Consider the following 25,973-nt stretch of genomic DNA (forward strand, 5'->3'; position numbering starts at 1 on the left):
CTCAGGGACATACTCAAACTCAGGGACAAACCCAGACTCAGGGACATACTCAGACTCAGGAACAAACCCAGACTCAGGGACAAACCCAGACTCAGGAACAGACTCAGACTCAGGAACAGACCCAGACTCAGGAACAGACTCAGACTCAGGGACAAACCCAGACTCAGGAACAGACTTAAACTCAGGAACAGACTCAGGAACAGACTTAAACTCAGAAACAGGGCTCAGACTCAAGAACAGACTAAGGAACAGACTCAGACTCAAAGACGGTCTCAGATTCATGGACAGGCTCAAAATCAGATTCAAAGACAGACTTAGACGCAGGAACAGTCTCAGACTCAAGAACTGTTTTAGGCTCAAGAATAGCCTCAGAGACATACGAACAGTGTCAGTCTCAGGGACATACTCAGACTCAGGGACAGAATCAGAGACAGACTTGGGAATAAACTAACATAAAGGGACAGACTCAGACTCAAAAACAAACAGAATCAGACTCAAAATCAGACTCAAGAACTGTCTCAGACTCAGGGACACTCAGACTCAGACAATAAGGAGAACTGTTTAAAAGAGTCGACAATCAGACGCGTCCTCCTGCTTTTCCTGTGAACTAAAGGATCTCAGTAAAACACTGGATCAGATGGGTCTCAGCTCAAAAACGTCACTCACACGGACACAGGTACAGCTTTGCATGTGCTGGACGTGTTCTCTGGCATTTCCTGGTGGAAAACGTAGCACCATAGTGCTAAAGCTCCGGATCCCCCAGATGTCAGAACACTGTGAACTCCAGCTGGCTGTGTGAAAACTCACAGTAGTGAGAGAAGAATGAATGAGTGCCAAACTTCACTGCAGCAAAAGCAGAAACAGCATTGTAGCGTGTGATAAAGATGAACAAAAGAAATGATGAAGATATTTAAAACGTCTCACATGAAGTCTAAAATCATCATATTTCATTTTACTTTTAACTTTAGCCAAAGTAAAAATCTGAATCTGAATCCATTCTATTTTTGCTCAATTCAAATGCTGATTTACAGAAATGTGCAGAGATGCTTTCTTAGATTTTCAGTAAACAATTAATATCATACTAAATACAAATAAGCAAAATGATAAACAGCATAATATGAAGGTGTGTAGAATTAGACTTAGAACTTAACTGTGAGAGTTTATAGGGTGTAGGATCAGTGTGAGTAAGAGCTGTTCCTCATACTGTGTGAGGAGGTGAAGTGGGGTGGTGGGTGGGGAGAGGAAAAATCATATTATTGGTAAATATTATTGTCCAATGCCTGCTGGTGTATGGTTGATGTCATCAAAACTGAGGTCATTAGGTTAGTGAATAAAGTGTGAAGAGATTAGTGACTAAAAGAGGATTATGATACTGACTAATTATTATTTGAAGCCATTCTGATCTGGATGCTACTGTAAGCCCAAATGAAAGTAATGAGTTACTGTACATCAGCAATTTTCATCCATACTGAGCAGCACTTCAACACACTGTCCTCTGCTGGATGGACTTGGTATCAACATTCATTCTATGGAAAATGTACATTCAAACTTTTAAAATTGAATTAAATCTGTGAAATTGTAGAATGTAGAATTTACATCCAAAAATGTATGACATTTTAAAGTCATTCAACTTATTAAACATACATTTTACCAAAAAAGCATTTTTCTTCATTTCTGATCAACTGTCTTTCTAAAAGCGAACAAAAAATTTACATCAGATTCATGGTCTGTTCTCAAACTCCAGCATTATTTGCAGCTGTGCTCTTATAATGACACATCCCATTGTCCATGTAAATTGAACAAATCCCAATTAAGAAACCTGTAGAATTTCAGAATTAGTGGGTTTTAAGAAGAAGAAATTTCTTCCTACAAACAGTTGGTGAACAAGACACAATGATAGCCTGCTTTATATATTGCACAACCACCTTAGAGGGGTTTGGGGTCAGTGTCGGGACACCTATTGTGTCCAAGTGTCTAACTGTGGATTTCAGGTTATGCTGAAGAAGTCTCAGGCCGTCCTTCTTAAATATTTCCAAACTTTTTGTGCAGTGTACCAGTTCCAAAACAGCTCCTGAACATGCTGTTACCACCACCATGATTAACAGTTGGTACAGGGTTCTTGGGGGTCTTCTGACCATAATGCATTTTTCTTTGTCAATGTAATGCAATGCAAACTTTAGCCAAGCTTAAAGGTGTCACTTTTTGTGCAAGGTTTTTTTTTTCTTGGACTGCAGCTTTTCAGACAATGGCGATATATAACTTAATTGACTCTAGACAGTGACAGTATTGCTTAAGTAGCTCATGCTCAGTTTATGGCAGGCAAGTGCCTTGGTGGTTCTTGGTTTGTTCCTCATCATCCAAACCAATTACCTATCAAGCTGAGGGGCATTCCTTCAGACCATGGCAAAGTGGCTAGATGTCCCATTAACTTGTGCTTAAGATTGCAACATCTTATCCTGGGAGCATCTGGGGATCACCCAAGAGGAGCTGATAGAAGTAGCTGGGGACGGGGATGCCTGGGATTCTTTGCTTGACCTATTGCCACCGCAACCCTGAATTAGACTAAGTGAATAAGAAAATGATGATGATGATGATGATGATGATGATGATGATGACGATAATGATGATTACACACATTTCAGTGACAAGGGTCAGATATTTAATCTCAGTGTGAGTGAGTCTGACTGCAGGGAAGTAAGGTCAGTGTCATGCATACATACACACACACACACATACATATGTGAAAGACTGATAGAGAGTCAGAAGGGGCAAGTTAGTAAGAAGGGTTAGAAAAGGCAGGTTATAAGGGTGGGCTAGAAGGGGTTTTACACCAACACGGATCATTCCAATTAACATTACTTATTAATTAAAAAAAAAAAAAGTGAACTCTGACTTCCTGCACTCAAACAGGAAATTGTCCCATTCTTGTGTTTCTGATATGAATGTGTGTATGGGAGTGTGCTGTGTGTGTGTGGGTGAGTGTGAGTGCACGTGGACTTACACATACACTTGTGTGTGATTGACTCATCACTGAGCACTGATCACATGGGTGTCTGCCGAGTCCAGAGAGGAAACGTAATCCTACTGAGCCGTCTCACTCATTCAGTCTCCCTCACACACGCACACAAATAACTGTGGAGCTCAGTGAGTGTGTTTCAGAGTACAATGTGTCGAGCCGGTGCGCTACAGTAAAACTCAGAGAGGTGAGTTCCTCAGCCTTTTCCTTAAAGCAAGCCCTGAGTGTTTCAGAAGGTTAATCTCAGACTTTAATGATATTAACAATAATAATAATTTTTGATTGTGTGATCAATGTGATCAGTGTAATTGGTGTGAGTTCAGTGTAATCAGAGTGATCAGTGTAATTGGTGTGAGTTCAGTGTAATCAGAGTGATCAGTGTAATTGGTGTGAGTTCAGTGTAATCAGAGTGATCAGTGTAATTGGTGTGAGTTCAGTGTAATCAGAGTGATCAGTGTAATTGGTGTGAGTTCAGTGTAATCAGAGTGATTAGTGTAATTGGTGTGAGTTCAGTGTAATCAGAGTAATCAGTGTAATTGGTGTGAGTACAGTGCAATCAGAGTGATCAATGTAATTGGTGTGAGTTCAGTGTAATCAGAGTGATTAGTGTAATTGGTGTGAGTTCAGTGTAATCAGAGTGATCAGTGCAATTGGTGTGAGTTCAGTGTAATCAGAGTGATTAGTGTAATTGGTGTGAGTTCAGTGTAATCAGAGTGATTAGTGTAATTGGTGTGAGTTTAGTGTAGTCAGAGTGATTAGTGGAATTGGTGTGAGTTCAGTGTAATCAGAGTGCTTAGTATAATTGGTGTGAGTTCAGTGTAATCAGAGTGATCAGTCTAATTGGTGTGAGTTTAGTGTAATCAGAGTAATTGGTGTGAGTTCAGTGTAATCAGAGTGCTTAGTATAATTGGTGTGAGTTTAGTGTAATCAGAGTGATTAGTGTAATTGGTGTGAGTACAGTGTAATCAGAGTAATTGGTGTGAGTTCAGTGTAATCAGAGTGCTTAGTATAATTGGTGTGAGTTTAGTGTAATCAGAGTGATTAGTGTAATTGGTGTGAGTTCAGTGTAATCAGAGTAATCAGTGTAATTGGTGTGAGTACAGTGCAATCAGAGTGATCAATGTAATTGGTGTGAGTTCAGTGTAATCAGAGTGATTAGTGTAATTGGTGTGAGTTCAGTGTAATCAGAGTGATCAGTGTAATTGGTGTGAGTTCAGTGTAATCAGAGTGATTAGTGTAATTGGTGTGAGTTTAGTGTAGTCAGAGTGATTAGTGGAATTGGTGTGAGTTTAGTGTAATCAGAGTAATTGGTGTGAGTTCAGTGTAATCAGAGTGCTTAGTATAATTGGTGTGAGTTTAGTGTAATCAGAGTGATTAGTGTAATTGGTGTGAGTACAGTGTAATCAGAGTAATTGGTGTGAGTTCAGTGTAATCAGAGTGCTTAGTATAATTGGTGTGAGTTTAGTGTAATCAGAGTGATTAGTGTAATTGGTGTGAGTTCAGTGTAATCAGAGTAATCAGTGTAATTGGTGTGAGTACAGTGCAATCAGACTAATCAGTGTAATTGGTGTGAGTACAGTGTAATCAGAGTGATCAGTGTAATTGGTGTGAGTTCAGTGTAATCAGAGTGATCAGTCTAATTGGTGTGAGTTCAGTGTAATCAGAGTGATCAATGTAATTGGTGTGAGTACAATGGAATCAGAGTGATCAGTCTAATTGGTGTGAGTTCAGTGTAATCAGAGTGATCAGTGTAATTGGTGTGAGTTCAGTGTAATCAGAGTGATCAGTCTAATTGGTGTGAGTTCAGTGTAATCAGAGTGATCAGTGTAATTGGTGTGAGTTCAGTGTAATCAGAGTGATCAGTCTAATTGGTGTGAGTTCAGTGTAATCAGAATGATCAGTGTAATTGGTGTGAGTACAGTGGAATCAAGGTGGTTGGTGTGGTGCAACAGATAACACCACTACCTATTCCTGGGTGACTGTGCTGCGCTAAACCAATAAGAGTCCTTGGGCAAGACTCCTAACACTCCTAACACGGCCCGCCTCTGTAAAATGAGTAACCTTGTAAGTCGCTCTGGATAAGAGTGTCACCTAAATGCCATAAGTGTAAATGTAAGGTGATCAGTTTGATCAGTGATACACAATCCTCAGTTACATCGGGCAAGCACAACAAAATTGCAAATGCAAACTTCTTGAGAGTGATCAGTGTGGTTCAGCAGAAACAGTGTGATTTCAATATGATCAGAGCGATCAGTGTGGTTCAGCAGAAACAGTGTGAGTTCAATATGATCAGAGCAATCAGTGTGATATCAGTAAGATCAGGCTTATCTGATGTTAGTTCAGGCTGATCAGTATGTGTGGTCAGAGTATGAACAGGTGGTTAGATAGATAGATGTATGAAGATTCCTTTATTGCCACTGCACAGAGTCCAAGACGTAGCAAACAGAAGACTTAACGAAGCTAAGAACTGACCAGGGTGACCAACATGAGATCAGTGAAGTCACTCATATTTAACTCTTTAAACTCTTATCTCAGATCAGAGAAATCAACTGTAAATAAAGCAACAAAGGCTCTCTCTAGTTGCTCTCGTCTGTCTGTGAATGGAGTCACTGTGGACGTTCTTCTCTGTGTGACTCTGCTTTATTGCTTTACCACTTTTTTGTGTTTTGTGTAAACTTGTTTAATGTGGCAGATTTAACCAAGTCACTGACCGCCCGGCTCTGATTTGAACCCTGATTTTTTATTGTCGTCTTTTGTGGAACATTTTTTTTATTGTCTCTTTTATTCCATTCTTTGTCTGAAATGATTTTGTGTAATAAACCGTTGAGTAACTGGATTTCCTAAATTTAGAAACAATGAACTGTGCTGTAAAACTGTTGCTGCTTTAACAGAGTGTAAACAGTTCTGTTTATGTGTTTATGTAAGTATGGTCTGTTCACAGTTCAATTTAATTCATTTCAGCACTTCAGAGTGTCTAGTAGTTTAAGGATGCTTGCTCTGAGAAATCAATATGTTGTAATATAATACAAGTTGAACCTATAAAGTCCCTCAGCATATATTTCAGACACGCACACACACATATCCACCAACAAATGGTGGGGATTCTAAAAAGACTGTAAGAATCTCATTTTACAGAATTTTAGAGACTCTCTGAGTCTCTGTGTGTGAGTGATGTTGAGGTAAACATGTGCGTATGTATCTATGTAAGCAAAGGTTTGGGCACCCTGGTCAAACTTTCTGTTACTGTAAATAGTTATGGGAGACCTCATTTCAAAAAGACAAAGTAAAAATGGCACATTTCTGTAATATTACAAAAAAATCGCCCTGCATGCTTATTACTTAGTAACACCTGCTTTGGCAAATATTACAGCTTGTAAGCTAGGAGTTCTTATTCTTATTTCACCACTGCATATATATGCTGTATATAAACAAAATAATAGAGCTGAGGCATACTTTAGTTACAAATGACGAATGAACAGCAGTGAAATGTGCAATGAGACGTGTGTGTGACCTTATTGTACTACTGCATCTGCTAAGTTCACTTCTGTTGTATGAAAGCCAGTAAAACTGTTTATTAGATCATGTATTTTACAGATCCAAATAAACACCATTGGAACTCTGAGAAATCGCAAAGTGCACACACAGCAGAGTAGAGAACAAAAACCTTTTACCTTGAACAGTAATTTTAGTTAGTAGAAGTGTGTTTAATGCACTGGTATACTGTGAAGCCACACCCTGCACACACATACTTACTCCTCATTACACATTTCAATGACAGTCATTCGTCATTTATGACCGAAGTACGCCTCCTCTTTATTATTCTGCCTAGACGGATATCTTATCATATTAAATTACATTGAATTCAATTCAGTTTAATTCAATTATATTCTACAGTGATACATCTGACTGATTTAAAACTTCACCTGAACAACCAACACAGTCATATTTACTAGTTGACCAACTGCTACTATCATGTGTGGATCACTCAAATTAAGCATAATTTTGTAGTCTCATAAAAGAATAAAGAAAAATTTGAAAATTTGCCCCAAGTACCCTTCACTGTAGAACCAGACATCCAGAGGGTGGAGTCAGACCACAGCCACAGACCACATTTTGTTGGACTTCCACGCATCAATTTTACTGCAACTGCAAATGTTTTCTGTTCTGGCTCCTTCCACTTATTTCACCTCCCATTCATTCAGAGTGTGTGTTTGTGAGTGTGTTCTGAGGGAAATCATTATCAGTAAATTGTGACCTTCATCTGATCTTTCTAGTCAGACCCCCTCTCTGATCACAGCTCTTATGTAATCTAAAATAAATACACAACTATAAAAAACATTAACCAGAATCCGGACTGGATGTGCGGCAAAATACTCATATTTATTATTATGCATGGACTAAAACCCTTCACTGGCAAATAGTCTCTTTCTCTCTTTGTGTCTATGTCTCTTTTTCTCTTAATTTTTTTCATCTTCTGCGACAGGAACAGTGAGCTAAATGTCTGATTTAAAGTCAGTCTGAAATTAGTGTTACTGGTCATTTCAAACACACAGTACTGATTCACGCCATCAAACATTTTTGTCTCTCGAGACGTGTCAAGACTTTCACCACCTCTAAACAGCTTCTGATGCTTAGTTATCATGGCTTACCAGCAGCAGGGGCAATTAACATTAATCAATATCCAATGATATCATTACTTAAAAACAAAACAGCATATTTTGTGCAACTTGATTCCTGGTTCCTGCTGCGTTTGTTTCTCCTTCCTGTACAGTCTGAACTCCAGTCGCTCTCAGTCCATATTTGTTTCCTTCTTCAGTGTTTGTTTAATGTGTCCTCTAATGTTAATCTGGAACTGAACTGAACTCTGACTGTTATAATCTTACAGAAGCTTATCATATCTATGACCTTGTTCACAACCACAACTCCTTCCTTTTCCTGAAGCTGGCTAAATTTCTGATTATAGAGAAATATGTATTTGCTCAATGTAAACAAACAATGCACTTTGCAATGATATGTGTATTCTAAATAAGTAGTATTAGAAGTAGTATTAGTAGTAGTAGTACTGATTGATTCAGGGGTCTAGATGAGATTTGGAGCATACAGTACTGTAGAACAGTTTGTGTTCAAAGTTACCCTGACCTCCATGTTCAGCTCCTGAGCTCCACTCTGAGCTCCACAGTCTCCTTGAGATCCACATTCAGTCTGAGTTTCATGTTCACTCTGAGCAGCATGTTTAGTCTGACCTCCACGTCCACTCTGAGCCCTACGTTCGCACTTCATTTTCAAGCTTCATCTTCACAATGGCCTTCAGTTTCAATCTGACCTTCTTGTTCTCTCTGACCTCCACATTCACTCTGAGCTTCAGCTTCCCTTTGCCCTGATTTACTCTATTGCTACATTTTCACTCTGATCTCCAGATTGAGTTTTAGTGTGTGTGTGGTCAGTGTGTGTGTCAGTAGTGCTTGCAGTGCAAAGTTTGTAAATGTGTTTTTTATTTGTTTTTCTTCAGGTTATGTCGCTCATGAGCTTGTGTTTGAACTCCAGTGAGAAAGAAAAAGGCTAAAGCATCAATCAGATTTCACTCTTCAGTCAACTGATTTGTACCATCCAGCAACATGAATAACCACCAAACTACTGAAGTGTCAGATCCCGGAACAGTCATAGTCTACTCTGTAAGTGTAACAATCCTTTAAATACTAGACAGTAACACTGTACCATAATAACATGATGAACATAAGGCTATGTCACATAATAGCATTGTACTATAATAACACTGTGCCATATTAATACTGTACCATAATAACACTGTATCATAATATTATACTATTTTAACACTGTGCCATAATAATACTGTACCATAACAACACCATCATAATAACATTGTACCATAACAGCACTGTATCATAATAACAATGTGTCATAATGTCATTATACTATATTAACACTGTGCCATAATAATACGGTACTATAATAACACTGTATAATAATAAGACTGTTTAATAATAACACTAAATATTAATAACATTGTATCATAATAAGGCTATGTCACATAATAGCACTGTACTATAATAAGTATCCTAACATTATACTATAATCACACAGTATCATAACATTATACTATAATAACACTATGGCATAATAATACTGTACCATAATAATGCTTTACCACAACACTGTACTATAATAACACTGTATCATAATAACATTATGTTGTGTACATTTGGGTCTGAAAGAACTGCAGTGAGACACATTTAACAGGAAGTGAGTGTTTGCCAGAAATTTTGAAATTGACATTTCAGCAAATTTAACCGAAAACAAAAGCAACAAAGCTTCATATTTTCACTGAATCATCACTATTTTTAAATGAGCTGAAGGCAGAGCCCACATCCACCTCCCCATTTCATCATTTCCTGTTTAGCACACACTGAGCTGACGCAAGCATTTACAGGGTTTAGATCCAGCCTCTCTCTATCTCTCTCTATCTCTCTTTCTGCAGTACTTTAGTTGAACAATGCTCTAATGTCATTACCTATCGGAGTGTTTTTCACTTCTGTGTTTTTTGAAGGGCATGTGATCTTCTGACCTGCTTCCTTTAATTGAAAATCCTTCACTCGAAAAACTGATTACTCTTTCAAAATCAGACAACACTGTGTCTCTATGACCAGTGCTGACCACTGACCTGCTGAAACTAATCTACCTAAATCTGCAAAAATAAAGCAAGAAAACATCAATTCAGCTTTTCAATGCATATGTAAGGAGTTAATTATTCTATAATAATGAAACCATCTGTTAGGCTTCAATGTTTCTAAATGGCTTTGTGTCTGTAAGGCTTTAATGCTTCTGCAAAAATTAAATCTGTGTATAAGGCTGTAATTAATCTAAAACGCTTTAATGCATTTATGAGACTTTAATACATACAGTGGGGAAAAAGTATTTAGTCAGTCACCAATTGTGCAAGTTCTCCCACTTAAAAAGATGAGAGAGGCCTGTAGTTGACATCATAGGTAGACCTCAAATATGAGAGACAAAATGAGAAAAACTAAATCAGAAAATCACATTGTCTGATTTTTAATTTATTTGCAAATAATGGTGGAAAATAAGTATCTGGTCAATAACAAAAGTTCATCTCAATACTTTGTTATATATCCTTTGTTGGCAATGACAGAGGTCAAAAGTTTTCTGTAAGTCTTCACAAGGTTGGCACACACCGTTGCTGGTATGTTCGCCCATTCCTCCATGCAGATCTCCTCTAGAGCAGCGATGTTTTGGGGCTGTCGGCAGGCAACACAGACTTTCAACTCCCTCCAAAGGTTTTCTGTGGGGTTGAGATCTGGAGACTGGCTAGGCCACTCCAGGACCTTAAATTGCTTCTTACGAAGCCACTCCTTTGTTGCCCTGGCAGTGTGCTTGGGATCATTGTCATGCTGAAAGACCCAGCCACGTTTCATCTTCAATGCCCTTGCTGATGGAAGGAGGTTTGCACTCAAAATCTCCCAATACATGGCCCCATTCATTCTTTCATGTATACGGACCATTCGTCCTAGTCCCTTTGCAGAGAAACAGCCCCAAAGCATGATGTTGCCACCCCCATGCTTCACAGTTGGTATGGTGTTCTTTGGATGCAACTCAGCATTCACTCCAACGAGTTGTGTTTGTACCAAACAGTTCTACTGGTTTCATCTGACCATAAGACATTCTCCCAATACTCTTCCGGAACATCCAAATGCTCTCTAGCAAACTTCAGACGCGCCCGGATATGTACTGGCTTAAGCAGGGGAACACGTCTGGCACTGCAAGATCTGAGTCCCTGGCGGCGTAGTGTGTTACTGACCGTAGCCTTTGTAACGTTGGTCCCAGCTTTCTGCAGATCATTCACTAGGTCCCCCCGTGTGGTTCTGGGATTTTTGCTCACCGTTCTTGTGATCATTTTGACCCCACGGGCTGAGATCTTGCGTGGAGCCCCTGACTGAGGGAGATTAGCAGTGGTCTTGTAGGTCTCCCATTTTCTGATTATTGCTCCCACAGTAGATTTCTTCACACCAAGCTGCTTGCCTATTGCAGATTCAGTCTTCCCAGCCTGGTGCAGGTCTACAATTTTGTTTCTGGTGTCCTTCGACAGCTCTTTGGTCTTCACCATAGTGAAGTTTGGAGGGTGACTGAGGTTGTGGGCGGGTGTCTTTTTCCTGTTAACGAGTTCAAACAGGTGCCATTAATACAGGTAATGAGTGGAGGACAGAGAAGCCTCTTAAAGAAGAAGTTACAGGTCTGTGACAGTGAGAAATCTTGCTTGTTTGTAGGTGACCAAATACTTTATAAATTTCCACCATTATTTGCAAATAAATTCTTTAAAAATCAGACAATGTGATTTTCAGAATTTTTTTTCTCATTTTGTCTCTCATAGTTGAGGTCTACCTATGATGTCAATTACAGGCCTCTCTAAAGTGGGAGAACTTGCACAATTGGTGACTGACTAAATACTTTTTTTCCCCACTGTATAAGACTGTAATGCATCTATAAAACAGTAATTCGTCTAATGATTTAATGTGTCTATTAGGCTTTAATACTTCTATAGACCTTTAATGCATCTATGAGGCTGTCATGTGTCTATGGGACTGTAAGGCACCTATATGGAAGGCATATATAAGCCTGTAATGCAATGCACCTATAGGACGGTAATGCTGAATCTATAAGGCTGTAATCCATCTATCTACAATAGATGGTTTACAAGGCTTTCATGCATTCACAGGGCTTTTACACAAGGTTTTGACTTTACCTGCTTGAGTGTTCCTACATCGTAGCTATGAGGATTCCCTGGTCTGGCTGCTGTTAGGGTTACTCTGCATCATGGCATCTATGGCTTTGCAGCCAATCATCAGAGTGGCTCTGCATTGCAGTTGGCACTTTGCATGTTGGCCTAGAGCTCTCACATTTTAGCTGCTGCGGTGACTTTGCTTTGTGGCTCTGGAGCCTCATGGGCGGTGTGAAACTTTTCCCTTGCTCCTAAGGACTCTATCTGGTGCAGCTACGTGACTTTAGTTTATCCCCTGCCTGTGTTTCGTTGATTATTCTTTTTAAGACTTGATGTTGTACATATGATGTAAATAAAGCTTTATTGCATATATGGGCCTGTAATAGTGTGTTTACAGCGCTGAGTTTTCTGGATCGTGGAAGCTGCCTGGTGTCAGGAGAGTGTGTGTTTAAGTGTGTACTAAAGTGTGTACTGAAGTATGTATTAAGAGTAACTGCTACTGGCTTCCGTCCTCAGAGTGAGCTGATGTTAATGATTAACTACCTTAAGGGTGACTCTGCATGTGTGTGTGTGTGTGTTTAAGGAAGCTGGATGATTGGAAATCGGAGTTAGAGTTTTAGAGACAGTTTTAGAGTTTATATCCTCTTCCAGCTGGAGTCACATGATCAGGATGTTTCTGAGTGTCGGAGTGTTATGAGCGTTGGTCAGTCTTTTGGACTTTAAAGCACTTTAAGGAGGAAGTTGGAAACTCATCTAAATTTGAAGAGCTTGCAAAGCTGCGATGGAGTTCCTTTACACAGAGGTCAGTGTGTCCAGCAGGACTGTGTAATCAGCTGGTGTTAGCGTAACATTAGTATGGTGTTAGCATTGTGTTAACATAGTGTCAGTGACTGCAGTTCCACTGCTGATTGGCCATGTGCTCTTATGTACACAGAACAGGAGTTGAGCAATGCAGTGAGTTCAGTGTAAACTCAGAAACGCCAATGTGTCGTTTTAGTTTTAGTATCTTTAGAGTCTGTAGAGTCTGTAGAGTGAGTAGAGTGTGTAGTGTGTGCGTAAAAAAATAACTGATTTGAAGGAGATTCAAATGATTGAGCTGTCTATAATGTTAGAAATAATGGCCATGAGCTATGAATGTTTCTGCTTCACAAATCAGTAGAAGTAAACAAATGTAAAAAAACAAACAAAAAAACTCAAAACAAATATAACAAAACCAACTTCAGGAGTTCACCTGTTTAAGCTTTCACCTGAAAGACACTGTGAGCTGCTCTGTGGAAAGATTTTCCACTCGCCTCAGCTCTACTCAGCTCCATCCAGCTCCACCCAGCTCAGTTCCATTCATCTCGCTCCACTCAGTTCATATCCGCTGAATGGAGCAATTTAGCTCACCTCCACTCAACTCAGCCTAATTTAGCTCATCTCCACTTAGCTCAGCTCAATTTAGCTCATCTCCACTTAACTCAGCTGAATTAAGCTCACCTCCACTTAACTCAGCTCAGCTCAATTTAGTTCACCTCAACTTAACTCAGCTCAGCTCAGCTCAATTTAATTCACCTCAACTTAACTCAGCTCAGCTCAATTTAGCTCACCTCCACTCAGTTCAGCTCAATTTAGCTCACCTCCACTTAACACAGCTCAATTTAGCTCACCTCCACTCAGTTCATCTCAATTTGGCTCACCTCTACTCAACTCAGCTCAGTTTAGCTTATCTCTACTCAGCTCAGCTCAATTTAGCTCACCTTAACTCAGCTCAGATCAATTCAGCTCACCTTAACTCAGCTCAGCTAAATTTAGCTCATCTCTACTCAACTCAGCTCAGCTCAGTTTAGCTCACCTCCATTCAACTCATCTCAGTTCAATTTAGTTCACCTCCACTTAACTCAGCTCAGTTCAGTTTAGTTCACCTCCACTTAACTCAGCTCAGCTCAGTTTAGCTCACCTCCATTCAACTCATCTCAGTTCAATTTAGTTCACCTCCACTTAACTCAGCTCAGTTCAGTTTAGTTCACCTCCACTTAACTCAGCTCAGTTCAATTTAGTTCACCTCCACTTAACTCAGCTCAGTTCAGTTTAGTTCACCTCCACTTAACTCAGCTCAGTTCAATTTAGTTAATCTCCACTTAACTCAGCTCAGTTCAATTTAGTTCACCTCCACTTAACTCAGCTCAGTTTAATTTAGTTAATCTCCACTTAACTCAGCTCAGTTCAATTTAGTTCACCTCCACTTAACTCAGCTCAGTTCAGTTTAGTTCACCTCCACTTAACTCAGCTCAGTTCAATTTAGTTAATCTCCACTTAACTCAGCTCAGTTTAGCTCACCTCCACTCAGCTCCACTCAGCTCCACAGCTCAGCTCTACACAGCTCAGCTCTACTCAGTTCAAATCAGCTCAGCTCAGCTCAACATTTTCAGTTTCAGTTTTCAAGCTTCAGAGATTTAGAATTTAGGAGTTTCAGATTTTTAATGTTCAACAATTTAATGATTTCAAAATACCACCATTTCAGATGCAAATGAGTGCATGAATAAATGCTAAATGTTCCATAGCTGTGTGTGTGTGTGTGTGTGTGTGTGTGTGTGTGTGTGTGTGTATGTGTGTGTGACTTTCAGGTGCCTTACACAAGGTTAGCTCCACATCCCCAAACACACGTTACCTGCAAGAACAAGAGGGTCAATATTTACTTGTGGGGATATTAAAGTGTGTGTGTGTGTGTGTGTGTGTGTATGTGTGTGTGAAAAATGCCTTTGTTCTTGGCAGTGTAACAGTGTGTGAGACCTCACACTTCGGGTTTGTTTTAGTGTGAAACCACTGTGGTCAGACAGAAGCAGTGACAGACTCTGTAAATCAGATTGCTAAAGACATTCAGAGGGACAGAATCACTGCTCGGCTTATCAGTGCTGACCATGAATGAGGTGAGTTCAACCCTGAAATCAAATCTTTTAATAAAACCAGTAAAAGGATGCAAAAGAAGTGACCCTTTGACCGATTAACAGCAGTTGTCACAGCTAAAATCTGAGCAGTTAAATGTAAATGTGTGTTGACTTTCATCCACTCTCATTCTCCTGCAGCACTGGTTGTGTTTTAGTGACCATTACTGAGTCCAGCGATAATTATTGACTCAGCAGACAGTTTAATCAGGTAAAATAAATAAATAAAAGATTTCATTAACTTTTACCTGAGTTTAAATTAGTTTAGAGCGGATCACATCACTCTGGATTTGTGTTTTAATAAATAATTAATTTAATGTGTTCTGTGTGACACAGTTGAGTGTGTGTGTGTGTGTGTGTGTGTGTGTGTGTGTGTGTGTTAAAATAACTCTATAGGTTCTTTAAATTAGACATTTCTAAAGATAGACCTGAAGATTGGCTGTAAAATTATTTAGGAATCATGATGAAATTTAACAAAACAATTGTAACTATATTTATGATTACACCTTATCATTTAAATTGCTTCTAATTGCTCTAATTCCTGAACTACATTATGTATAGTCATATTTAGAACACTTTATAAAGCAAGAGCAGAGGACTTTATAATGTCAGGTTTCATAATGCATTATAAAATCTGTATAAAAAATAAGGTTGTGATTAATAATGTTATAATGCACTACAAAACTCTGTGTACAAGGTTCATACAACAAACCAATGTGCACATCAAGATACTGTTGTGTGTCTGTTGTGTGTTGTCTCTTCCACCATGTCCCTGTGGCAGGAGGCCATACCCTCCAAGAAGGTTCAGGGCACTGTTTTTCAAGCAGGTCTTCCTTTTGTGCTGGTGCCATTGCATATGATTTAGTTAGTAAAAAGGGAGAGTAAATCAACTAATGCTCTTTTAAGAGATTACGAGAAAGAAAGAGAGTGTATGGTACATTTAGTGTCACACCATTGGTAGCTAGCCTGCTTCCACATCTTGACCAATCTAACTGACCACAGCAAATTGAATTGACAACTATTAATGGAAGTATTTGAAAGAAGAACAAGGGCAGTCACATGAGTTCATAAATGGAAATCCAAGAGAGAGAGAGAGAGAGAGAGAGAGAGAGAGAGGTGCAATGGCTTTTGGTATCCCCCTGGTCAACTGTTGGTGTTCTAAGATATGTGTCCTGCTTGTGAATCACCAGTAAGGTGTAATCAAATCATTTCACATCAGTTAAAGCCTGTAGAGCAATTGTAACGCTCTATTAGGTGCAATGTACTAAAATGAAGCATCTTTAACAATCACAACATTTTGCAAGAGAAGCCTGTAATGTCAGGACACAGTGGCCAACATTGTGTGATGTAGTTAAAGTGCATTACAGCACACATTAGTGTATACAGTGTTGTTATGGACAAATGTTGTAATGTGTTGTTGAACCTGACTGTATGATGTGATACTCTTTCTTCATAAAGTGTTATGCAGTTTAATATAACTTACTTACTTACTTACTTACTTAAGAACAGTAAAACATCTAGAGTCTACATTTTGCTCTGGGTTATTCTATCTGAGCCCTAAGTTTAAGGTCAGGCTCTTGCATTTCAATTTGGCGCCATCTAGTGAGACAATGAGGCTTGTTTTAATCGTCATGTTAAGTAGCTTTCTAAGGCTTTTTAGTCTAAGCCAGTTAAGTTCCAGCATTGCTTCAGTTCAGTTTCAGCAGCGGTTCAGTTCAGTTCCCTCAGAGGGTTAGTTCCAGCAGGGGATAATTTCAGTTCAGACACAGATTTAGTTCTGTTTCAGCACTGGTTCAGTTTAGCTCCCTCAGGGGTTCAGTTTAGTTCCATCAGGAGTTCAGATCAATTTTAACAGGGGTTCAGTTCAGTTTCAGCACTGGTTCGGTTCAGTTCCCTCAGGGGTTTAGTTCAGTTCCAGCAGGGATTCAGATCAATTTTGTTCCAAAACTGGTTCAGTTCAGTTCAAACACAAGAAACAAACAGACAAATAAATAATGTGCGGTGTGTTGGTGTTTGTGCAGCCGGTATGGGCGGCAGGTCGGAGACCGCAGAAGGAGGAAGAGGAGGATGAAGGCGATCTTAATAAAACTCTGAGCGTTCACAGATTCCACAACATCCTCAGCCCCAATCCCAGCATGCCGAGCGAACAGCACCGCTCCTATAGTGAGCAAGACTTTCAGTGTAAGTGTAACATACACACACACACACACACACACATACACACACACTGTATTACATAGTTATATGTTGACTATTATATGTAATATATATCATAAAAATAATCATTTAAATAATGTAAAAATGAATTGTCTGTGTTGAATTTTTAATATTCAGTTCATCGTGAGACGTCCCGTCACATTCGCCACCCCCTGTCCAAACTTCATGGTGAAGGCAGGCGGAAGAGGAGCGGGAGGAAGAGGAAGAAGAGTAAAGACCAGAAAGACAGTGGCGATGAGCAGGGGGCACTGCGGGAGGCTGAGGAAGAGGAGGATGAGGATGAGGATGAAGCTACAGAGAGTCACACAACAGCATCTGACACTAAGGAGTGTGTTCAGGTACTGACCTGACTCGTCAGTCAAAAAGCTGACACTTCATTGGCCATGTCCAAGTCCAACTCGTAAATACAAACACTGATTCCTCTGTGTGTTTGGGTGTGTGTATGTGTGTGTGTGAGTTCCTTCTAAACAGTATAGAAATGCTGTATAATGCTGCTTTAATAATGACCAGAGTGTGTGGGTGTGTGATATAAACACAGTTTAGGTAACATTTTATTTGAATGGTACACTTTTAGACAATGTACAAACAGTCAACAAACCTCTATAGACTGTCAGCGACTGTAGCCTAACGGAAGTAGCCTAGCCTTATACAGTAATATAATTTAATGGTTCTCGACACATATGCTTCAGTCTATATAGATACTTTATTGAAGGTGAAATGTTGAATTCTTGCTTGCTCAGTTGACATGAAACACTCAGTCTACTGATTAAATGTATGACATGTTGTAAGATTGATAAAGACATATTTGTCACGGTTGCTGAGCTTGGAGGCAGAAGCGGACGTACCTGCAGGTAATTTTAATGATTAATGATGAGCTTAACTCATCAATGGACAATGGACAGAACAGGCAAGAACAGTCCAAACTAACCATACAAACATGTATAACCCAGAACATGTTATACGAGCAGGATGTGCAAGACCAGACAACAGCAGGCTGCGACAAAGGGATCTAAATACATGAACAGACAAGGAACACCTGGAGTTAACAAGACGTGTGGCTGTAGAGGATACCCAGGTGGGAACACTAAAGAACAGGAGGAGCTTGAAAGCACGTGGTCAGGCAAAACAAAAGCAGGCATGACAGGAAAACTCTAATCTAAGACAGGCATGACAGTATTGCCATATTTCAGAGGATCATTTGAGAGGTTAGCTAAAGGCAGGTGTTGACAGTCTATATATGAGTTGTTGACTGTTTGTAAATATTACCAGAATTTACATCAAGATGTTTCTTTATTTTTCCACTTGATTAGTTTTTTGTGTCGGATGATGACCCCCATCTGTCTGGATCAGAAAGCTTCAGTTCCGCTCAGGCAGCCCAGCCGGTTCCTTCCTACACTGAAACAGAGTGAGTTGGATTCAGGTATTTTTTGACAACCTTTGGGCAGCTCAGGAGTTACAAAATCTATTCTCTCTCAGCCCCTTCTCCTACAATGTTAAAAGTAAAAGATCATTTGGGGGTTCTTCAGTTAGAAACTGTGGAGGAACCTCTTTAGGTGCTTTGAGGAACCTTTTTGAGTTCTCTTTTGTTTGTGGACACCCCTTCTGATAAATGCATTCAGCTTCTGTAGGTTCCACCACTGCCGACACAATGCACACTCACAGCTTTTTTAGTATCTGCAGAGAAGTATTGCCAATAGTACCAATAGTTGCCAATAAGACTCTCTGGAGCAGATAAACATGAACCTGTTGGCACCACGCCCAGTGGCAGGTGTTGCTATGGTATGGGGTAGCATTGAGCTGTGGAGCAATGGAACTGTGTTCTCTGGAATGATGGTACTCCACCCAATGCTTTTGGGATGAGTTGAGGAATTGGGGATGAGAGGGTTGGTAATCATCCAACTTCCTGACCTCACTAACACTCTTGTCACTGAATGCAATCACATCCTCACAACAATTCTCCAAATTCTAGTAGAAAGACTTCCCTGGACAATATCAAAGTACATACAGTGTTCATCTAACATTATTAGCAACTAAACAGGCATTATGGGGTATTATAGAATTGTGGACAGATGTTTATATACACTTATCAAGGACACAAATGTCAGGACAAGAATGGGCGTTCAATGATTTGTCTGGGGCAGAATGAGTGTACATCAATTTGTTGCACAACTTTGTATTTTGGGGTATTTTTGGGATCAGAATTATACATACAGGGTCAGAAATATATAAACATCTGCTTAAAATGATAATTTAGTGCTGCTGAAAGTTCTAAGATGTGTTTAAACTCACCAAGGTAAGTTAGAGCTCTCAACTTCCTGTTAGTGATCATGATTGACTACAGCTGGTAGATTCTCTGTCCACATAAAATTAGTTTGTTTGACAGCACTCAACGGATTGACCGATATCCAAGGAGTCCAATGAGATTAACGTAGACCAAATTCTAGTTTTTTTTTATTAAAGATGTTTTTGAACACTCCTTCTCCTCCAGAAAAGCAACAGTTTAAGAGCTCACTGAAAGCCTTGACAATTTTGTCCATGTATGTAAACTGTTCCATATAACTCTTTATGAATGCATTTATACAGCATTATGAAAACAGGATTCATAGGATGTGTTGCTAATATTAATTTGACTCATAGCCAATCAGCTCAGACACTTTTTCACACCTGTGTTCAGTTTTTGTATGCACTGGCTTTAATATGTGTGTAGTGTAAGGTGTGTAGAGTTAGTTTGCTGTGTGTTCGGCTTAGTGTGTGTTACTGCAGTGGTCAGCGGGGGTCCTGAACTCTCTCGTTAATGACCGTCTCCACTGGCAACGTTTTTTCTTTTCCTTTAAAAGCTCTCGTGTCTCTCTCTGTGTTACCGGGCGTGAACTGAGCCACGGGTCGGGGCAGTCCGGTCAGGTTTCTGAGCGGTCCAGTGTGGTTTCACTTTTTCTCCTCTTCTGTACTTAAGTTTGATTGGGATTAAGGTTGATTACGAGTTTGAGGTGATGGTAAGTTTTCCTTGTTTAACAGGTTTTATCCTGTGTAAATGTGGTCTGCAAGGCTGTGAGTCTGTTTATTCATAGCTTTTATTCAGTGACTCTGAATCTGTTTAATGTGCTGATTCAGTTTAGAATCTGCTGTTTTCAGACTTGGTAAGTTTTTCTTTGGGCTTAATGTTGTCAGACAGACAGATATACAGGTAGAGGGCTAGACGAAGATAGACAGACAGATATATAGAAAGATACCGATAGACAGATAGATAGGCAGACAAACAGATGGATTTACACTGGTTTTCTAGCTCTAAAACGAATTAAGCTACAAACCCGCAGTTATCCACACTGTCCGTTGGACACAGTGATATAATTTCCTATGTTGATCAGGTGGTCTGGGTGACAAATTTACATGATGTGTTACTGCAGGTCTACTGAAGCTCCCGCTGCCACTTCTGACTCCGGTCCACTGCCCCGTGTGTCCTCAGCTAGCCGCAGCTACGACCTGCAGGAGAGGCGAAGAACCGGAAACATGACAGGAACCGAGCAGGCAAAGTATCAGCGCATCCCCACCGATGAGACGGAAGCACTAACACTTGCATCTGCAGACCTGGATGGCATAAAGAGTAAGTTTACTGTTACAGTGTTCTAATGAATATTAGTATCATCCTAAATATGACTGTTTTTTTTTTTTTCTTGCAAAATTCTGATGTTATGTGGACTTATTTAAATTAAGTCCACTTTAATTTAGGATGCATCCACGATTTAAAGGGTCTATATCCCAGAAGCTGTACAAACCTGTAGTTTTACACACTGATTAATGGCATGGTGACATGACTTCTGACAAAATGACATCATTTCCTGAAAGCTTTACGTACATCTGAGCTGGTGAGTGGGATGGACGCTGTCATTTGTAGCCTTGATCTGAATGACTCAGCAGTTTATAACTAAAGCATCTGTATGCATTAATATATGCTCAGTTTATTTTATTAAAGAGGCATTAATGAAAGCTGCTGATCATAATTATTAACTGCCCAGTTTTATGCTTTAAAAGATTGTTGTTTATTTATTTAATTAAAATGATGATCTTTTCCAAAGAACGAACCTTGATGATGAAATAAGTATGAGCAGCTTTTTATCTCAGTTATTGTAATGCTTTGTAACGACTCTCCGCTGATTCACGCCTTTTCTTGTTATTTCATCGTTAATCCCATTTTTATATTCTGATCTCCTGCTGACCCGCCAGCATGATTTTTGGCTGCTTCACCGGCCGGACCTTTTAAACTGACCTTTTAAATTTTTCCAGCATTCATCACTCCAAGTAAGCATGTATGTGTGTGTGTGTGTGCTGCTCTCTTTCTGCAGAGTATGACGTTACATGTTTTACTTTAAAGATTAGGATTATGATAAAATGTGACTAGTGCTGATTATTGGAACTTCATTGGCATTTAGGACAGAATGGTCAGTCTCTCGTCCCTTCAAGACTTGACTACTGCAGCTCTCCTCTAGCTGGTCCCCCTCTGCGCAGCATCAGGCCCCTGCAACTTATCCAGAATTCAGCAGCACGAGTCGTCTTCAATGTTTCTAAATTCAGCCATGTCACTCCACTACTGTGTTCTTTTCACTGGCTTCCCGTAGCTGCCTGCATCAGATTCAAAACCCTGATGCTGGTCTACAAAGGCAACAATGGCCCGTACCAGCTCCTCCATACTTGATGGCAATGGTCAAAAGCCAATCTACACCAAGAGCCCTTCAAGCTTCAAGTATGGTTTGGCTTGACCCGCCATCCCTTAAAATCCACAGAGGACAAGTGTTCAGGCTTTTTTCTGTAATGGCACCAAAGTGATGGAACGAGCTTCCCCTTGGTGTCCGAACAGCAGAGTCGCTCGCTGTCTTTAAACGCAGACTGAAGACCCTCCTCTTCCGAGAGGACTTGGGCGAAGTGTAGAGTACTATGGTCTCCATATTGTCTTGTGTTTACTAGTGTCTAAACTTAGAGGTATCTTTGAATTTTTAGTCTATTCAAACTAGCTGAGGTTTTTCTTGAGTAAATAGCAAAACACTTTTGTGGAGAAGAGCGTCTGCTAAATGCCTTAAATGTAAATGTAAATGGTTAAAGTTCAGTCAGAGTCATGGACTGTTTTGCATCCTCACACCTTGTCTCTGACTGCTTTTGTTTACATGCACATCACACTCATTATTGGATTTCAGCACTTATATGATTCAAAACAAGAAAGAGAGTTGGATTTTAGCTTAGTGTGTGTCTACCCTCTCTCTGATTTTGCTAGTTTTCCTGTATCAGCGGATACAGTGGAAACAGAACAGATAGGCGAGTAGACAGTAAACACTGTGAAAAGCAACCATGGAATAGTGAGAAACATGATGATCAGATTCATGCTCAAATCAGAATATCTGTAGCGATCATATAATTATGTGCATGTAAACGCATTCAGTGTTTTACCAATCTGAGTCTGAGTTTTACATACAAAAGCCACAAAACACATGTAAGTACATGTGATCGGATATTCTTTTACTACAAATTTCTGAGTTGTAATTTAATGCCGATCAATACCGGACTGTAGAATGGATCTGGGAGCGCTGCCCTGGATCTGAAATCAAGAATCAGGCATTTCTCCACAAACTGAACTCTGGTTTCCACAGAGACAGTACAACATTTTAAAATCCAGCGCTGCTGTTCTCCCACAGAGACATGCTGAGTGAGGGTGATCCGGGTGTTCAGAGTGATCAGAGTGAACAGGGTGATTTGTGTATGTCTCTCTGTGTGAGTCTGCAGAGCTTTACGCTGTTATTTCTCCAGATTGAGGCTCTATATCACGGCTCTCTGTTAGCGTTAGCGCACTGAGCTCTTCATTAGTCTGGGGAACTCCTGCTGCCGCCACTCTCAGCAGGAGGAGTCGCTCTCCTTCTCTGTCCAGAGTGTCCAAAGACTTCTGCTCATTAATAAGAGTGCATGCCCAGGGTGAGGTTTCGGTCAGGGGAGCTGGATTTGTCAGTCTCTAACAGGCAGAGAATCCTCCTCAGACGAGGTAATAGAGAGCGCTGTTCAGAACTGTGCGTCACTAGAGACCTGCAGGTCAGAGCTTCTCTTCATCTTCTCATGATTTAGCCTGTAATAAAGCTGCAGTCCTGACCTCTCTCTGCTGTCTATCCTGAACAGCTGAGCTCATTTACTGTCAGCACTTCAGAGAGTCAGTGATGGACAGAGCGTCTAAATCCTTTCATCACAGAGTCACAGATTCTCTCAAACATCTTTTCTTCACCTCATCAGTTACTTCAGGCAGATTTTCAATGTCGATTCTAATAGAATTTCATTAAACAGTATAAGTAGTGTAGAACTATACTCAGCAGTTAATCACAGTTACTCAGCCCTTATCATGCCACACCACACAGCACGCCCTTCTGTTTTATGCAGCATATTTACAGATATAGAATTCACGGATAGATAATACATAGATAATGCATAATTGGGCTTACGCAATTATGTTTACGTAACACACACACACACACACACCTTTATTACAGTCATGCTCAATATATGAAAACTGAAATACCATTAAAACTAAAAAAGGTTTCTGTGATATATATATATATATAATTCCACAATTAATCCATACCATGGGTTTACACAACAAACTATTTAATTTCATTACATCAATTCCTGCCAACTGGACTTTTCAAAATTTCAGTTTTAGTGATTTTTGCATTTACATCACTAAACTTAAACTTATTTCTTGTTAATATTTTAGTCAATCTGCAGTTAAGCCTTTAAGCTTTAAACCAGTGTGGAATTTTGAACTATCCCATTAAATTGCAGCTTTTTTTCATTAACATGATGTCGATCTAACAGGTTCTACATGATTTTATGTGAAATGAAGTTAAAACAAGCTTATGTTTTTATTAAAACACTGAGAAAGCCTGCCTGTCTGTTCTGAATATGACACTGAACCAAAATTTATATTTTCAGATGAATTAATTTAAAATCATTAATAAAGGCTTAGTGTGGGAAGGGGGTCCTGGGCAAAAAAATGTAAATAGCATTATTATTAAATTAAATGGAATATAACATACATTTCATTATTTAGCTTTCTGAAGCCTGGGCTGGTCTTTTTTGTGAATTGTAAAGTTGTGTCACATGATCACAGTTCATATTAGGCTTTGGGACTGTTCAGCATCAATCAGAAATAAATACTTCTTAAAGAACAATTAAAAGTTCTTTTACAGAACTGAGCGTATTAAACATGCAGGGAAGCTGAATCTGAGCTCCTTTTAATGCTTATTGTTTATTTCTGTGACTCTCAGTTAATCTGATCTCTGATTAGCTCTGCTTTTGCATCTAAAACCGGACAACAACACAAAAACACTCAAATCCTCCTGACGTCCAGTTAAGTAAGCCCTGACCACCAGACTCTCACCTTAATGAGAATTAAATCTCTCTTCCAGCTAAACTCGTTACCCACAATTCCTCCTGCCCCTCCACACCTAAGCACCCTCGCTGAGTGACAGCTGCTGTAACATGATTCTGCAGACACGCCATACACAGAACAAAGAGACTGGCCGCGCTCTCACGACCCAGTGGGCTGAGGTTACGGTCAGTTATATTGGCCAGAACTGTCAGAATAGTCAGAGCAGCCAGAACAGTCGGAATGGTCAGAGTGCCTCAAACATTCAGAATGGTCAGAACGGCCAGAACAGTTGGAACGGTCCAAGCAGCCAGAACAGTCGGAACAGTCAGAACGGCCAGAACAGTCAGAGGGGCCAGAACAGTTGGAACAGTCAGAGCTCCCAGAAAAGTCAGAATGGTCAGAGCTCCCAGAACAGTTGGAACAGTCAGAGCTCCCAAAACAGTCGGAATGGTCAGAACGGCCAGAACAGTTGGAACAGTCAGAGCGGCCAGAACAGTCAGAACAATTAGAGAATCCAGAACAGTCTGAACAATCAGAGCAGCAAGAAAAATCAGAGCAGCAAGAACATTAAGAACAGTCGGAATAGTCAGAACAGTGAGAACAGTCGGAATAGTCAGAACAGTAAGAACAGTCGGAACTGTCAGTGCTCCCAGAACATTTAGAGCAAACAGAATGGTTAGAGCGTTCAAAACGGTCACCATTAAACCTTCAGCTTAGTCACACAGCTTACATCTGTCCACTGCCAAAACATTCCTTATTCCCAAATACCACACACTTCTGACCCGCCACTCATCTACTCTGATAATCATGATTTTAAATTAAAATGATTATTGATAGTAATCAGCTGACAAATCTTTCTGATCACATCTATACAAATGACTCTGCAGGTCTGTGGGGAAACAAAAGCTCCATGCTGGCTCTGATGCAAGTGAACTGCTAGAATGACTGACAATGTAAATTAACAACCAATTCTGTTTTAGGCCATCGGTTTGAAGATGTACCCGGAGTGCGGAGGCACCTGGTCAGGAAAAGCACAAAAGGTCAGGTCGTACACATCAGTAAAGATCACAAAGAACCCAGTACACGGAACCGCAAACTGGATCGCACTCCACACGAGGTAAGCTTTTTAGAACTCATGTCTCATCTTATTAGCACCCACTATTAGTTATTCAGTATTTAGTATTCAGAACTCACAATTATTCTGTATCAACTATGAATTATTCAGTACCCACTACAAATTACTCTGGATCCACAATGAATTATTCAGTATCTGCTATGAATTATTCAGTATCTACTATGAATTATTGCCTCTACTATAGATTATTCAGTATCTACTATGAGTTATTCAGTATCTACTATGACTTATTCAGTATCTACTATGAGTTATTCAGTATCTACTATGAATTATTACCTCTACTCTAGATTATTCAGTATCTACTATGACTTATTCAGTATCTACTATGGATTATTCAGTATCTACTATGAATTATTCAGTATCTACTATGAATTATTACCTCTACTCTAGATTATTCAGTATCTACTATGACTTATTCAGTATCTACTATGGATTATTCAGTATCTACTATTAATTATTCAGTAACTACAATTGATTATTACCTCTACTCTAGATTATTCAGTATCTACTATGACTTATTCAGTATCTACTAT

The 25,973-nt window shown here is 39.7% G+C and overlaps 1 protein-coding gene across 3 annotated transcripts in view; it reads left to right on the top strand.

Annotated features, from left to right (window-relative positions):
- Positions 1–3,115: 3,115 nt before the first annotated feature.
- The window catches only part of slc4a2b (solute carrier family 4 member 2b), a 36,484-nt gene continuing 13,626 nt past the window's right edge, over positions 3,116–25,973 (top strand). Inside the window, exons 1-7 of one of the 3 annotated variants that reach the window (XM_072688376.1) lie at positions 3,116–3,203; positions 8,526–8,688; positions 16,711–16,870; positions 17,024–17,244; positions 18,217–18,311; positions 20,311–20,507; positions 25,286–25,422. In XM_072688376.1, the coding sequence (XP_072544477.1) occupies positions 8,632–8,688; positions 16,711–16,870; positions 17,024–17,244; positions 18,217–18,311; positions 20,311–20,507; positions 25,286–25,422 (867 nt within the window). In that variant the 5' untranslated portion in view covers positions 3,116–3,203; positions 8,526–8,631. Of the gene's footprint in view, positions 3,204–8,525; positions 8,689–12,439; positions 12,568–14,582; positions 14,675–16,710; positions 16,871–17,023; positions 17,245–18,216; positions 18,312–20,310; positions 20,508–25,285; positions 25,423–25,973 lie in introns of those variants that run through there. The other 2 variants (XM_072688385.1, XM_072688394.1) reach the window with 2 other exon arrangements.

Source organism: Salminus brasiliensis, chromosome 1 (genome assembly GCF_030463535.1).
Source record: "Salminus brasiliensis chromosome 1, fSalBra1.hap2, whole genome shotgun sequence".
Taxonomy (NCBI): domain Eukaryota; kingdom Metazoa; phylum Chordata; class Actinopteri; order Characiformes; family Bryconidae; genus Salminus; species Salminus brasiliensis.